The sequence below is a fragment of the Piliocolobus tephrosceles genome, chromosome 19 (assembly GCF_002776525.5).
Source record: "Piliocolobus tephrosceles isolate RC106 chromosome 19, ASM277652v3, whole genome shotgun sequence".
NCBI lineage: Eukaryota > Metazoa > Chordata > Mammalia > Primates > Cercopithecidae > Piliocolobus > Piliocolobus tephrosceles.
Genome location: NC_045452.1, coordinates 39,866,165 through 39,881,957, shown reverse-complemented (window position 1 = coordinate 39,881,957; position 15,793 = coordinate 39,866,165). Strand labels below are relative to the sequence as shown.

The window sequence follows — 15,793 nt, the reverse complement described above, 5'->3', positions numbered from 1 at the left end:
TGATTCCTGACAAAATGCAACCTGCGACTGTGTCTGGAGAAAAATGTCACATTAAAGTTTATTATGTATTCATGAAATATTGTTGCTATTAGTAACTGACAACTCTATTTAGTTTATCTAGAATTAGGAATTATGAGCCTCTCAGCTGAGCAGTAAGGAAATGTCAGTAAACAAGGCCAGTTTTCGCTATGCAATTGGAAAGATCATTGTTGCCCACGTGAAATGTTTTCTCAGATTATTCTTTGGCATAGAATTTTTCTGCTAATATTCTGCTTAAAGCCTAAATTAATGTAGTTTTTGTTTTGAGGAGTTAAATTCAGGATGTAATATTAGTTCTGAGTTTCAAAGGATAGTTAAGGTAATGGATGTTATCCTATGGATTTTAAAACGATAGAAAAATTGTCCGAGAATGCTTAGTTCTTTTCCCAATAATTTGAACACACAGAAACACAGCTTTCAGAGATGCCTAATCATGTATTTGTACTTTGGTCACACTATTTGAAATGTTTTAGAATGCATTTAATCAAAGGTCTAAGAACCTGAGACTCAAAGGTCTAAGAATTCATCAATAGGATGCTACTACACTGCATCTAAAATACATTACACAGGCCGGGCACAGTGGCTCACGCCTGTCATCCCAGCACTTTGGAAGGCCAAGGCAGGCAATCACAAGATCCGGAGATTGAGACCATCCTGACTAACACGGTGAAATCCCATGTCTACTGAAAATACAAAAACAAAATGAGCCGGGCGTGGTGGCAGGCACCTGTAATCCCAGCTACTCGGGAAGCTGAGGCAGGAGAATGGCGTGAACCTGGGAGGCGGAGCCTGTAGTAAGCTGAGATCATGCCACTGCACTCCAGCCTGGGTGACAGAGCAAGACTCTGTCTCAAAAAAAAAAAAAAAGTACACTTTGAATTGTAACTCAGTATAAGCTGAAGAGTAAACTCACAAAATGTCTCACACATATAAAGCCTTAAAAATGCTAACACCCTTTTACACAATAATTCCTTCAGAATTTATCTCAGGGAAATAATCATGTACAAGGCTATTCAAAGTGCCACACATATTTTAGAAACCACTTAAGTACTCAACAATAGAAATTGTATAAAAGTTAACTTTCTTCTGAGACAGGATGAATTTATACTCAAAAATACATCCGTAAATTCTTTAAAAATAAAAATTTCAAAAAAAGATTTTTACATGAAATAAGATTACAAAACTATGTGCAAGCACATTTACCCACGTAACCAACCTGCACATCCTGCACATAGCAGGTAGCCCCTGAACTTAAAAGTTGGAGGAGGAAAAAAAAATACCACTGTATGCAAAGATGCCAACTAATACATAAGGAAGGAATTATGCCATTGGAAAATCTTCAATGGATCCAATATTTGTGGGTAAAAATTTAATAAGAAACAGGTTATTTAGATTAGTCTCAAAAGAGCTAGTAAAAAAATTAGTTCAATAATTATACTGGGAGGCCGAGGCAGGTGATCACCTGAAGTCAGGAGTTCAAGACCAACCTGGCCAACAAGGTGAAACCCCGTCTCTACTAAAAATACAAAAAATTAGCTGCGTGTGGTGGCAGGTGCCTGTAATCCCAGCTACTCAGGAGGCTGAGGCAGGAGAATCGCTTGAACCCAGGAAGTGGAGGTTGCAGTGAGCCCAGATCACACCATTGCACTCCAGCCTGGGCAACAGAGCAGAACTCCATCTCAAAAACAAAAACAAAAAATTATCACCATAATAAGGGGACAAATAAATACCATGTGCCTCCTAATATGATTCATGAAGGACACAGTATCATTTATGTTTTACTTCATTTAAAAAACTGTAACAATCTAATCATGAAAAAATACCAGACAAAACTGAGGACGCTCTGTAACAATACTTGCTAATATTCAACAAAAGTTAAAGGCCAATAAAGAGGAAAAACAAAAAAGGCTGAGAGGGGCCTGATGATAACTAAAGAAAACTGAAGGCTGGGCACAGTGGCTCACGCCTGTAATCCCAGCACTTTGGAAGGCCGAGGCGGGCAGATCAAGAGGTCAGGAGATGGAGAGCATCCTGGCTAACATACTGAAACCCCGTCTCTACTAAAAAATACAAAAAAATTAGCCGGGCGTGGTGGTGGGTGCCTATAGTTCCAGCTACTTGGGAGGCTAAGGCAGGAGAATGGCATGAATCCGGGAGGCAGAGCTTGCTGTGAGCCAAGATCGTGCCACTGCACTCCAGCCTGGGCGACAGAGCGAGACTCTGTCTCAAAAAGAAAAAAAATAGAAAAGAAAAGAAAAAAGAAAACTAAAAAGATATAACCAATTAAACACAATGCATGAGCTTGAACTGGATTCTGGTCCACGGAGCAAAATGTATCTAAAAAGATATTACTGAGACAACAGAAAAAAATTTGAATATAGACCTAACTAGATAATGCTGTTTTATAAATGTTAAATTTGCTGATTAGTAACTATAATTATGATTATGTGAAGAAGTTCTCAAAAGATACAGTAGTATCCTCATTTGGTTCTAGAATACACATATGCAAAATTTTTTTCTATTTTTTTTTTTTTCAAGAATATACCTGTGCAAAAAGAAAAAGGCTAGGAAAATCTAATAATGTTTTATTTCTAGATCAACCATCTTGGGAGTTTTCTTTTTTAAGAGAGTGTCTCACTACATTGCCCAGGCTGGTGTTGAACTCCTGGGCTCAAGCAATCCTCCTGCCTCAGCCTCCCAAAGTTCTGGAAGTTCAGAGTCACCACACTCAGCCCAAGGTTACTAAAACTCCAGTAATCAAATACTGTAATATTTGGTTAATATTGAATATTAATAATGTCATTTTATTATTTTGTTACCATTTTTATATTTCTATTTATCAAATATTTCAATAAATTCAAGTAGTGAAAAAGTTTTTATAATTGCCATAATTTTACCAATTTAAACACACAGGCACACAAAATGTTAAACAGGTAACTTAAAAATGTCTCCCTCATATAAATCAGTCATACAGAAAATTTCACGTAGGTATGTATATACATGTAACTGTCAAATATTTAGTAGGCTTTGAATATGCTGATTTGTAAAAACAAACTGCCAAAACAAGCAGATCAATTTCTGGCTAAGCCTTGTAACCCAAACACTCTAAACAAATTCAAGCATGTATCAAGGTACATATCACTTCACTTACCATATTAAAATAATGTTTCATCTTGGTACCTTTTGTAATATCCCATATAAATATGCTGCCATCGTGTCCTGCAGATAACATAATTCTGGAATCAAAGGGATGCGTCTCCAGAACAAATACTTCATCAGCATGTCCCTTTAACAAAATCATCATATTAAGGAGGGTTTACAAGTTACAAATTAAAAATTTAAAAATACATACTGTTACAGCATATACTTTTAAAAATGTATTAGACAATAATTTATAATTATAAAAATTTCTAATCATTTCATAGTTTACATGAAAGAAACTTGTTCCGTATATTACTTTTATAGCTTCAAAATTAAAATCATAGTTCAAAAAATCTCATTTGTTACACTGTACCAGAAACTACCTACCAGTAAGTTATGAAGCAGTTGTCCAGTGTAAGAATTCCACACTTTGAGGATATGATCATTCACAGCTGTGACAACAATGCTATCATTCTGATTCCAAGCTATCATTGTTACTTTAGGTTTCATAAACCTTTCCTCTTCCGAAGATAAATCCCTAACAAAAAAATACACAACACGTAAACTTATTTAGACAGTCGGCTATACAATGTATACAATCCTTCATCAATACAAAAATAAAGAAATCCAACCCATGTGCCTATCTCGTCAACCCTACAGTGAGTTCATCACAACTGACTCAGAACAGATTTTCTACAAACAGTTTAGGGCAAAACCTGAAGAAGGAAGGGATAATTTAGAAACAGTACAGAGACTGTATAAGGGCAGATTTTAGGACACCATTACTGCTTATGAAAGCAATGCTTTTTCCCCCTATTTCTTTCCTATTATTTCCTTCCTCTGAACACAAATCTATTGCTAACACTTACTTTCAACTGTTTCTCTCCATAGAAGACAAAAAAATTTTAGGAACCCAAAAGTAAGTTAACTCATATTCATATTCCCAATGTTTAGAAAAATAACTGACACACAGACATTCAATCTGAACTGCAAATGGGACTATTCTCATCTCTTTATACAATTTTCCTACAGTCTACTCCTATAGGCCCCTTGGCAAGAATGGTCTTGGATACACATGCCTGGAATGTTTTTCATCCTTTGTAAGTTATGGAGGGCCAGGAGCAGTGGCTCACGACTGTAATCCCAGCATCTTGGGAGACCAAGGCAGCCAGATCACGAGGTCAGCAGTTTGAGATCAGCCTGGCCAACATGGTGAAATCCCATCTCTACTAAAAATACAAAAATTAGCCGGGTGCGGTAGCACACACTTGTATTCCCAGTTACTCAGAAGGCTGAGGCAGGAGAATCATTTGAACCTGGGAGGCAGAGTCTGCAGTGATCCAAGACCACACCATTGCACCCAGCCTGGGTGACAGACGAAGACTACGTCTCAAAAAAAAAGTTACATGCAAAGGGTCTCTGTATTATAGCAGTCAATAGTGAGGTAGGGAAGGCCTAATGGTACTGAAATAATAGAATACGTTTTAAGTAATTACAAGCATCAGCCAGGCACGGTGACTCACACCTGTAATCTCAGCATTTTGAGAGGCCGAAGCAGGCGGGTAATGAGGTCAGGAGATCGAGACCATCCTGGCTGACACGGTGAAACCCTGTCTCTACTAAAAATACAAAAACAAAAAACAAAAACAAAACTAGCCAGGCGTGGTGGTGGACGCCTGTAGTCCCAACTACTAGGGAGGCTGAGGCGGGAGGATGGTATGAACCCAGGAGGCGAAGCTTACAGTGAGCCAAGATTACACCACTGCACTCCAGCCTGGGTGACAAAGCAAGGCTCTGTCGCGCAAAAAAAAAAAAAAAAAAAAAAATTACAAGCATCTTAACAAAGGCTGGGCACCGTGGCTCACACCTGTAATCCCAGCATTTCTGAGAAGCCAAGGTGGGCAGATCACTTGAGGTCAGCAGTTCCAGACCAACCTGGTCAACAGGGTGAAATCATGCCTCTACAAAAAATACAAAAATTAGCTGGGCGTAGTGACGGGTGCCTGTAATCCCAGCTACTCGGGAAGCTGAGGCAAGAGAGTCGCTTGATCCCGGGAGATGGAGCTTACAATGAGCTGAAATCATGTCACTCCGTCTCAAAAAACAAAAAACAAAAAAAGAAAAGAATACAGCTATAAAAATATGAGTGCTATAAAACAGCTATCTATGTAACTACAAAAGAAAACACACAAAGAAGAGAGAATAATTCTAACTAGATTGATTGGTGTTGAGGGTAGAATATTATTAAGAAGTAAAATGGAGGCCGGGCACAGCGGCTTACGCCTGTAATCCCAGCACTTTGGGAGGTCAAGGTGGGTGGATCACAAGGTCAGGAGATTGAGACCATCCTGGCTAACGTAGTGAAATCCCGTCTCTACTAAAAATACAAAAAAAATCAGCCCGGCGTGTGGCGGGCGCCTGGAGTCCCAGCTACTCGGGAAGCTGAGGCAGGAGAATGGAGTGAACCCAAGAGGCAGAGCTTGCAGTGAGCCCAGATCGCGCCACTGCCGACAGAGCGAGACTCTGTCTCTAAAACAAAACAAAAAAAAAAGTAAAATGGAATAAAGGCAAAGACTCCATTCTTCACTTTAAGCTAAAAGGCTTTCGAATTAATAACTTAGGTTTTTTTGGTTTTTTTTTTTTTTTTTTTTTGAGGCGGAGTCCAGCTCTGTCACCCAGGCTGGGGTACAGTGGCTCCATCTGGGCTCACTGCAACCTCTGTGTCCTAGGTTCAAGTGATTCTCCTGCTTTAGCCTCCTAATCCATGTGGGATTACAGGCACATGCCACCATCTCCAGCTAATTTTTGTTTTTGTTTTTGAGGCAAGAGTCTCACTCTGTCGCCCTGGCTGGAGTGCAGTGGCGCAATCTCAGCTCACTGCAAGCTCTGCATCATGGATTCATGCTATTCTCCTGCCTCAGCCTCCTGAGTAGCTGGGACTACAGTCGCCTGCCACCACGCCCAGTTAATTTTTTGTATTTTTAGTAGAGACGGGGTTTCACCGTGTTAGCCAGGATGGTCTCGATCTCCTGATCCGCCAGCCTCGGCCTCCCAAAGTGCTGGGATTACAGGCGTGAGCCACCACGCCCAGCCACAAATTAATAACTTTGAATTTACTAACAGCTATGTTGCATTTCATCAAGTTGATTTGCCAATATTAGAACACAAAAATAAACAGATCAATCAATTCCTACATACAAAAGACTCTTGTTTTTCAAGATTTGAAAGTAAGAAAATGAGAAGATATTTTCTCATGAAGAAAATTACAGAAAAATCCCCTTCATGGATGGAGTGTGTCAGCAAGAAAACTAAAAAGTTTTCCGTCTCATTTAAAAATTTTCATTCAAGTTTTGACACTGATGTTTCTATTCTGCTTAATAAAACAATAATAGGTAAAACTGATTTTAAATTATCTTCACCCCCATTCCATTATTTCAACTAATCAAGGATTGACAGTACTCACTTTCATACTGAGATGTAACATTTTTATATATGATTTTTTAATTTATGAACAAGGGTTATCAAATTTCCAGTATATATACTTTTCATTCTCCATCACAGATAATTCCACAAAAATAAGAAGATCAAATTTATCTTGAAAACACAATACAATTCTTTGAGCTACAGCAGAGAATATAAGTCAATTTGTGTTATTAAAAACAAAGCAATTGGGAGGCAGAGGTGAGAGGATCACTTGAGCCCAGCAGTTTGAGACCAGCCTGAACAATAGTCACTACAAAAATTAAACATAAAAATTAGCCAGGCGTGATGGCTCATGCTCACAATCCCAACTACATGGAAGGCTGAGAAGGGGGTACTGCTTGAGGCCAGGATGTCAAGGCTGAAGGGAGGCACGAGCATACCGCTGCGCTCCAGCCTGGGCGACACACTGAGACCCTGTCTCAGGAAAAAAAAAAATTTTTAACAGAAATAAAGCAGACATGATTTCCAAAAGACAAAATGTGGAAACATTTCTCAGAAAAACTGGTATGAAAAAGTACAAAGTTAAAATTAGGAAACCAATTTGACTTTTATTTTTAGACAGAGTCTCACTCTGTCGCCCAGGCTGCAGCTCAATTTTTTTTTAACCTTAACAATAAAGCACGTTTGCTTATCCTATTTCCCAGCCTTGGCTCTAAGCTGCTTTTAAAATTTTTCAAAAATCCTATCCATAGAAAAGTACAATTTCCACTCTTAATATACTTGAGTTAATTTTATCTTTTTTACTTGTGGAAGCTTTTAAATGCAACACCTAAGAAGGAGGTCAATGCTTTGAGCAAGAGAAAAAGTACATGTTATTCTTTGCTACACAATATAAGGATAAATTTATCTGGATGTATCTGGTTCACCTAATATGCAGTAGACAGCTATTCGGTTATACCACAGCTCTTCATAATAAAAGGTAGCTATAATCTCCTCAACAAAATAACCACTGAGAGACACAGAGAGAGAGAGAGAGAGAGAGACATAGATCAAACACCTATGATGCACCTACTTCTAACAATCTCAACTTACCCTGAGATTCTAGTAGCCATATCCAATAAAATGCTCCTCCATTCTAACTGCTCAAATCTCCAAATTCGTGCTGTTCCGTCTCTGCTACCACTTAGGAACCTTAAAACATTCAAAACAGGATCTTACTATATACACACACTTTCCAACAACGTCTACAATTAAAATCACATGCAAAAAAAAGAATGTAATGTAGCTGTCCTGACAACAGGACAATCCACAGGTGTTAATTCAAAAGACAGGTATTTAGAGCATATCTGGATGGGAAAAAAATTTGGTTTGCTATGATTTGCCTGGCCCTATGAAATTAAAACACACCTCAAACTCAATCAATAGCTTTTCAAACAGATTTAAGTTTTGAGAATACAATGTATAAGAATGCTGAGAAGAGGCCGGGCGCAGTGGCTCACGTCTGTAATCCCAGCACTATGGGAGGCCAAGGTGGGTTGATCACAAGCTCAGGAGTTCGAGACCAGTCTGACCAACATGGTGAAACCCCATCTCTACTAAAAATACAAAAATTAGCCAGGCGTGGTGGCATGTGCCTGTAATCCCAGCTACTCAGGAGGCTGAGGCAGGCGAATCGCTTGAACCCAGGAGGCAGATGTTGCAGCACAGTGAGCCGAGGTCATGCCACTGTACTCCAGCCAAGGCAACAGTTAGGCTCTGTCTAAAAAAAAAAAAAAAAATGCCAAGAAGAAAAAAAAAACAGAAGAAAGTTTTGAAGAATAGGAAAATAAGAGCAATGGCTCCATTTTAAACACCTTATTGATTAATTCATGTTGAACACTGTGTAAAAATAAATCAATCTATTAACAAATTCAGTTCTCAACAATTACAGTTTAGCAAAGGTACCTGACACACAATGGAGGCAAAGAAGGAGGATACGATTTAAGTAATAATTTCTTTGCAGGACATAATCACAGTGGTTTCTTAGAAAAGTTTTTTTAACTACCCAAACAAGAAATTTCATGATCCTTACACGTTATTTTTTCAGTAAATCAGACATCCAGCCAAAGAAAAACTACTTTTGGTCACTAGAAGCTGGCAGAAACTACAATTCTAAAAACTTACATTTCATGTGTTTCTCCCCCAACCCCTACCCTAGACACTTTTCATTCAATTAATATATTTACTAATAAATATCCGCAATATACAAAGTGACAGTGACTCCAGCTAATTATGTATCATTTCAAAATTTCTGAGATTTCAGATGTTCTGACTACAGAAAAATGCTAAGTATGTGAAGTGGCAGAGATGTTTATTGGCTTGATTTAATCATCCCACAATGTAAACATACATTAAAACACCACAGTGTAGTTACTCCATAAACATAGACAATTATTAGTCAACTAAAAATAAAAAATAATGGCTGAGCATGGTGGCTCACGCCTGTAATCCCAGCACTTTGGAAGGCCGAGGCGGGCGGATCACCTGAAGTCGGGAGTTCAAGACCAGCCTGACCAACATGGAGAAACCCCGTCTCTACTAAAAATACAAAGTTAGCCAGGCATGGTGGCGGGCACCTGTAATCCCAGCTACTCAGGCGGCTGAAACAGAAGAATAACTTGAACCTGGGCGGCAGAAGTTGCGGTGAGCTGAGATCATGCCATTGCACTCCAGCCCGGGCAACGAGACTGAAACTCTGTCTCGAAAAAACAAAATAAAAAATCATAATATAAAGGGAAAAAATATATACAATATGACAGGTTAGCTACACTAATACATAGCACATTGTAATTTGCCTAATAACACACACACACATACACAAACACACACTTACCGATCACCATTGTTACAAAATTGGATACTATCTACTTTATCCTAAAGGAGGGAAAAGGACAAATACAAAAATGATCATCTACATGGTTTGCAAATTTGAAAAAATGAAGTTTTATGCTAGAAGCCTATTTGCTTTAACAAGCAAAATATGTACCTGTGTTGCTTAGCCCCATCATTCAACATGTTTTATAATTTTAAGTGAAGACTAACTACAAACCTAACAAGACTACTAAAATACAGCTTTCATTTCGAAGAAAAGCACATCTAACAGGAAAAAAAGCCTTGCTTCTAAACTTACAGCATTATTTATAATTATAACTGTTTAAAATTACTTATATGGAAGTGAAATGTGTGTAAAGTGCCCAAAATATTGGCTTTAAAGTAGCTAAAAACAAGGCATTTTCAATTATACACAAAAATTGTTGTTTTAAGTTATTTAAATCTATATTTATCAAATAACCTTTGGATGTGGACTGGCTTTCTCCCAAAAGCTTCAAACAAAAGATGACCTTACCCTGACCAGTACTTCAGAACACTGACAGTTTTCTATCTTACTATACATTGATAAAACCACATTCTTGGCCGGGCGAGGTGGCTCAAGCCTGTAATCCCAGCACTTTGGGAGGCCGAGACGGGCGGATCACGAGGTCAGGAGATCGAGACCATCCTGGCTAACACGGTGAACCCCGTCTCTACTAAAAATACAAAAAAACTAGCCGGGCGAGGTGGTCCCAGCTACTCCGGAGGCTGAGGCAGGAGAATGGCATAAACCCGGGAGGCGGAGCTTGCAGTGAGCTGAGATCCGGCCACTGCACTCCAGTCCGGGCGACAGAGCGAGACTCCGCCCCCAAAAAAAAAAAAAAAAAAAAAAAAAAAAAAAAACCACATTCTTATTTCATGGGCTTGGTTAGATAAATAGGCCCACTTAAAACTAACCCACCCAGATCAACTGTCATAATCAAGATTTTGAACATAAAGCTAAAATAACCACTGTAAAATATCAGGCCTCTCAAGAGCTAATCTGAGTTGCCAATGACACACCTCCCTTTCAATATAATTCCTTGTATGCTTAAATTAAAATTAGAATAGACTTAACAAAAACTACATTGTACCTAGACATTTTCATTTTTATAAATATACAAACATCTCCTTAACAATATTTTAACTGTCAAATATAATTCAAAAATTTAAAAGATAACATTCACAAGCAATGACTTATCTCAGAAATGCAACTATGATTTAATATTTTAAAACAATACCATCAAAAAGTTATAAATGATAGTTCATTTGTTCAATAGAAGAAAAAATTAAAAATGAAAGTAGAGCCAATAGCAATGCCCCTTAGCAATAAGAGGAATAGTATTAACAATCTAAAGGATTTTAAAACGTGGATGCTTACAGTGTGGCTTTCAAGTTCTGCGATTTTTTCGGGTGCTTCAAAACCCAAAAAATACATTCTGATTACATGATCAGTACTACCTGTGGCTAAAAACATACCACCTGAAATAAAAATGGTAAAGTGTAAACATCCAGTTTATAACAAATACCTGAACAAATCAAATTTCTATATTAAAATATAAAAAAAATTCATTTCCTCTAAAACTAAGTGTATCTCAACAGTTGCATTTTCTAACTCACAATATAGAGCTTATAAAACTGTATTTGTAGCTTTAAAAAACAAAATTAATTCAATCAATCTGGAAACATTCAAAATCTCCTCTTGCTTTTTTTTTTTTTTTTTTTTTTTTTTGAGACAGAGTCTTGCTCTGTCGCCCAGGCTGGAGCTCAACGGTGTTATCTCAGCTCACTGCAACAAACCTCCACCTCCCGGGTTCAAGTAATTCTACCACCTCAGCCTGCTAAGTAGCTGGGACCACAGGTACACGCCAACACGCCCAGTTAATTTTTTGTATTTTTAGTAGAGATGGGGTCTCACCATGTCGGTCAGGATGGTCTCAAACTCCTGACCTCAGGTGATCCACCCGCCTCAGCCTCCCAAAGTGTTGGGATTACAGGTGTGAGCCAGCTGGTGGGGCAGGGAACACGGTCTCAGTCTGTCGCCCAGGCTAGAGTGCAGTAGTGCGATGATGGCTCACTGCAGCCTCAACCTCCTGGAACCAAGCAATACTCCCACCTAGTCTCCTGAGTAGCTGGGACTATAGGTGTGTGCACCATGCCCAGGTCATTCGTTTTTTTTTGTTTTTGTTTTTGTTTTTAGAGATGGGTTCTCACTGTGTTGCCAGGGCTGGGTTCAAATTCCTGGGCTGAAGCAATCCTCCCATCTCAGCCTCCCAAAGGACTAGGATTACAAGCATTGAGTCACTGTGTCCGGCCTCCCCATCTGTATTATTAAGGGTGACAATATAATGCCAATTAAGCACCAGGGCTCTAAAAATATTTTTAAGAAAAGAAGTTCTGCTTTCTAAACAATTTTACATACCTAACCCTAGCTTGTTCAAGTTTTCAGATTTTATGAGGGAAAAGTCTTTGACCTATCCTAAAAAAGAAAAAAGTTACCACACAAGTTCACTGTACAAAAAATGAAAAATAATAATTTCACCAAGATATGTGTGGGAAATAAATTTAAACTATCAAGCACATACAGTTTAGCCTATTCGAAGAAAATCACAAGTTTAGATTATCATACACATAGGACAGACATATGAAATCACTTGTGTGGACACCTCAAGCCTCTCTTTTACCAGACATCTCTTGTATCACTGATTACTACCAGAAATCAGACAAAGGCAGAATAGAGGACTGGAAGAACAAGGCTAACAAAATGAACATCATCAATTGAACCTAACAAAACAAACATCAGAAGTCATTTATCACGTATCTAATAAAAGTTCTTAGCAATAAAGTGGTCATTTAATAAATGTTAAAAAAAAAAAAAAAAAAAAAAAAACCTAAGAAAAAACGTGAAGAAGTTCTTACCAACACTAAAAGAAGAACAAAGCATTTGAACGCCTGGCCTAGGCTTTTCAGTGAACTTCAGGGGACGTGGGCTTTAAAAGAAGAAGATGCTGCTTTAAGACAGATTATTTTACCACATTAACACAGTTTAAAATATTGGTTTTAATCTAGCATAGTTAAATATTATAATTTTTTAGAAGACAGGGTCTCGCCATGTTGCCCAGACTAGATTGGGCTCAAGGGACCCTCCAGCCTCAGCCTCCCTAGTGGCTGGGCCTACTGGCGGGCGCCTGTAATCCCAGCTACTTGGGAGGCTGAGACAGGAGAATCACTCGAACCCAGGAGGCAGAGGTTGCAGTGAGCCGAGATCGCGCCATCGCACTCCAGCCTGGGTGACAGAGCGAGACTCCGTCTCAAAAAACAAAAAAAAAAAAGAAGAAAAAAAAAGGAAAAAGAAAAATTTCTAACACATTAATCAATTATAAGTTCTAAATTTAAATTATCAATTCAGTTCCTCAATTGCACTAACCATACTTAAAGTGCTCAATGATCATATGTGGCTAGTGACTACTGTATTAGACAGCAGAGGTATACAATACAAGTCTTATGACTCTCAAATGTTCCTGCCTGAATTTCCAATTATACACCTATTTTTTTAAATGCCTTACTTTGTCTTTACAAAAATGTGCTAAGATAGAAAAGCTATCCTTCTTTTACAAATCCAGTTATCTAAATAATTATAAACAGGAAATAGTCAATATGGCACATACGCTATATATAAGAAAAATGAAGTTCAAAGGTAAAAAAAGCAACCATAATACATAATCTCTTAATAATCAAACTTCATTTCATTAGACTAAACTGTAACTACATTAAAGAAGAAAACGTGTTACATAATTAAAGCCACTTACCTAAATTTCAAGGATTCTAAATCCCATTGCCAAAAGCAAACTGTCCCATCAGCACCAGTGGAAACCATGTATCTTTGAGAGCCTTTGGCCATTGGGCTAAACTAAAAAGTAAAACATACAATTCAGTTTCCAGAACTTCTACTGAAGTTACAGTTTAATACTCTTGCAAAGTTAACTTCAATTGACACTTTAAGGAAATAAAACACAAATCCAAAATATAGGTAATACTACTGTAGTGAAAAAAACCATAACCTCTCCACATTCATTTATATGTAATACGATCTCAATAAGCCTATTTTCAGAATAAACAAGATTAGCCAGAAAAACTAAATTTAACAAGGTGAAGATCTAGTCCTATCAGATATTAAAGCATATCACAGAGCCTCAATAATTAAAACGATCAGACATAACGGTGTACACTGACAGAATGACCAACGGAAAAAATAAAGTCCGAAACTAGACCCTATTCAACCAGGAAAGCTGACTGAAAAACTGGAAGGAAAAATGGGGGGAAAAATGGACCCTAATGTAAAACTTAAGTAGAATTAAGGTATTATCTCAAATCTGTTGAGCGAACAATGGATCACTGCATAAATGGTGTTACAACTGTGCAGCAATCTGAAAAAAAACTAAATCCATTCTTCAGACTGTACATGAGGATACATTCCAAATGGATCAATGATTTAAATATTTTAAAAACAAAACCATAAAATATGAAAACACAAGAACTATACTGCAGTGCCACTTCAGAATAAGGCTAACATCTGTACTTAATAAAATACCAAAAGTGCTAAACAAGCAAGCTAGAGAAAGGAAGATCAACTAGCCAGAGATGTCTACGAAGGATTAAATAGTAGGAAAATGCAAGGAAAACAAACACACACTAAGCAAAGGAATAATATCAGCACAGGTTCAAAAGTGAGGAGGAATATGGTATATGATAGAAACAAAGATCTATATGAACAAAGTGTTCATTTCTCAAAGTCATGGGGCAATGGGGTAAATGGGTAAAGAGTCTGGATGTAAGCAAAGCAGTTTAAAGGGTAACTGTACTTTTCAAGTAAAAACACCAAAAGCAGCCAAAAGATTTGTCTTACAACAATATATAATACTGACTGAAAGAGAAGAGGTAAGTTGTAGTAAAAAGCCAAGAGGGAACCCAGTTAATCTAAGAAGCAAGACACTTAACTGGAATACAGCTCCACCCTTCTCCCCCTAGAACGGACAGGAAAGGCAAAAAGAGAGGAGCATCAAAACTTGCTGAGTCGCCCGGGTGCCATGGCTCACGCCTGTAATCCCAACACTTTGAAGGGGCAGAGGAGTGAGAATTGCTTGAGTCCAAGAGTTTAAGACCAGCCTAGGTGACATGGCGAATCCCTGTCTCTACAAAAAAAAATACAAAATTGTCCAGGCATGGTGACTCACAGCTGTGATCCCAGTGCTATGGGAAGCCAAGGCAGGCAGATCACTTCAGGTCAGGAGTTTGAGGTCAGGAGTTTGAGGCCAGCCTGGCCAACATGGTGAAACACCATCTCTACTAAAAATACAAAAATTAGCTAGGTATGGTGGTGGATGCCCATAACACAATAAGTGGGTGGGCGTGATGGCAGCACCTATAATCCCAGCTACTCAGGAGGTTGACGCAGGAGAATCACTTGAACCCAGGCAGTGAATGTTACAGCAAGTTGAGATGGCACCACTGCACTCCAGCCTGGACAACATAGCAAGACCCCTCTACCTACCAAAAAAATGTGTATATACATATGTATACACGTGTATATATGTAGACATATACGCATACATGTATATACATACATATACATATATACACAGTCTACATATACGTGTATACGTATACACACGTGTATATACACGTATGTATATGTATTATGTACATATACGTACCAAAAAAAAGGAATTCTAAACCTAAGTGTCCATGGAAGAGTTTTGTTTTTGTTTTTTTTTTCTGAGACACAGTCTCGCTCTGTCACCCAGGCTGCAGTGCAGTGGCGCAATCTCGGCTCACTGCAAGCCTGCAAGCTCCACCTCCCAGATTCACGCCATTCTCCTGCCTTAGCTTCCCGAGTAGCTGGGACTACAGGCGCCCACCACCACGCTCAGCTAAATATTTTGTATTTTTAGTAGAGACGGGGTTTCACCATGTTATCCAGGATGGTCTCGATCACCTGACCTCATGATCTGCCCACCTCAGCCTCCCAAAGTGCTGGGATTACAGGCATGAGCCACTGCACCAGGCCAGGAAGAGTATTTTTAAGTCACCTGTATATACACGTATGTATACATACATGTATACACATATGTAGACAGATATACACATATATGTCTATAAACATATATACGTCTACATAGATGTATGTACATGTGTATATATACACGTATACACATACTTATGCATAGATACATATAAAATAAAAAATTAGCCAGGCATGGCGACACATGCTTGTAGTCCCAGGAGGCTGAGGTTGCAGAGT

The 15,793-nt window shown here is 38.4% G+C and overlaps 1 protein-coding gene across 2 annotated transcripts in view; it reads right to left on the bottom strand.

The window, feature by feature from the left end:
- BRWD1 (bromodomain and WD repeat domain containing 1) overlaps positions 1–15,793 on the bottom strand; it is a 124,338-nt gene that overhangs the window by 77,564 nt on the left and 30,981 nt on the right. For both annotated transcript variants that reach the window (XR_003309752.2, XM_023191687.2), the window contains exons 9-15: positions 13,302–13,402; positions 12,412–12,482; positions 10,874–10,974; positions 9,476–9,516; positions 7,696–7,794; positions 3,568–3,718; positions 3,191–3,325 (exon numbers count right to left, since the gene is read on the bottom strand). Coding sequence is in view for 1 of the 2 variants with exons in the window: in XM_023191687.2 (XP_023047455.1) it covers positions 3,191–3,325; positions 3,568–3,718; positions 7,696–7,794; positions 9,476–9,516; positions 10,874–10,974; positions 12,412–12,482; positions 13,302–13,402 (699 nt within the window). In the remaining variant the exon portion in view is untranslated. The remainder of the gene's footprint in view (positions 1–3,190; positions 3,326–3,567; positions 3,719–7,695; positions 7,795–9,475; positions 9,517–10,873; positions 10,975–12,411; positions 12,483–13,301; positions 13,403–15,793) is intronic.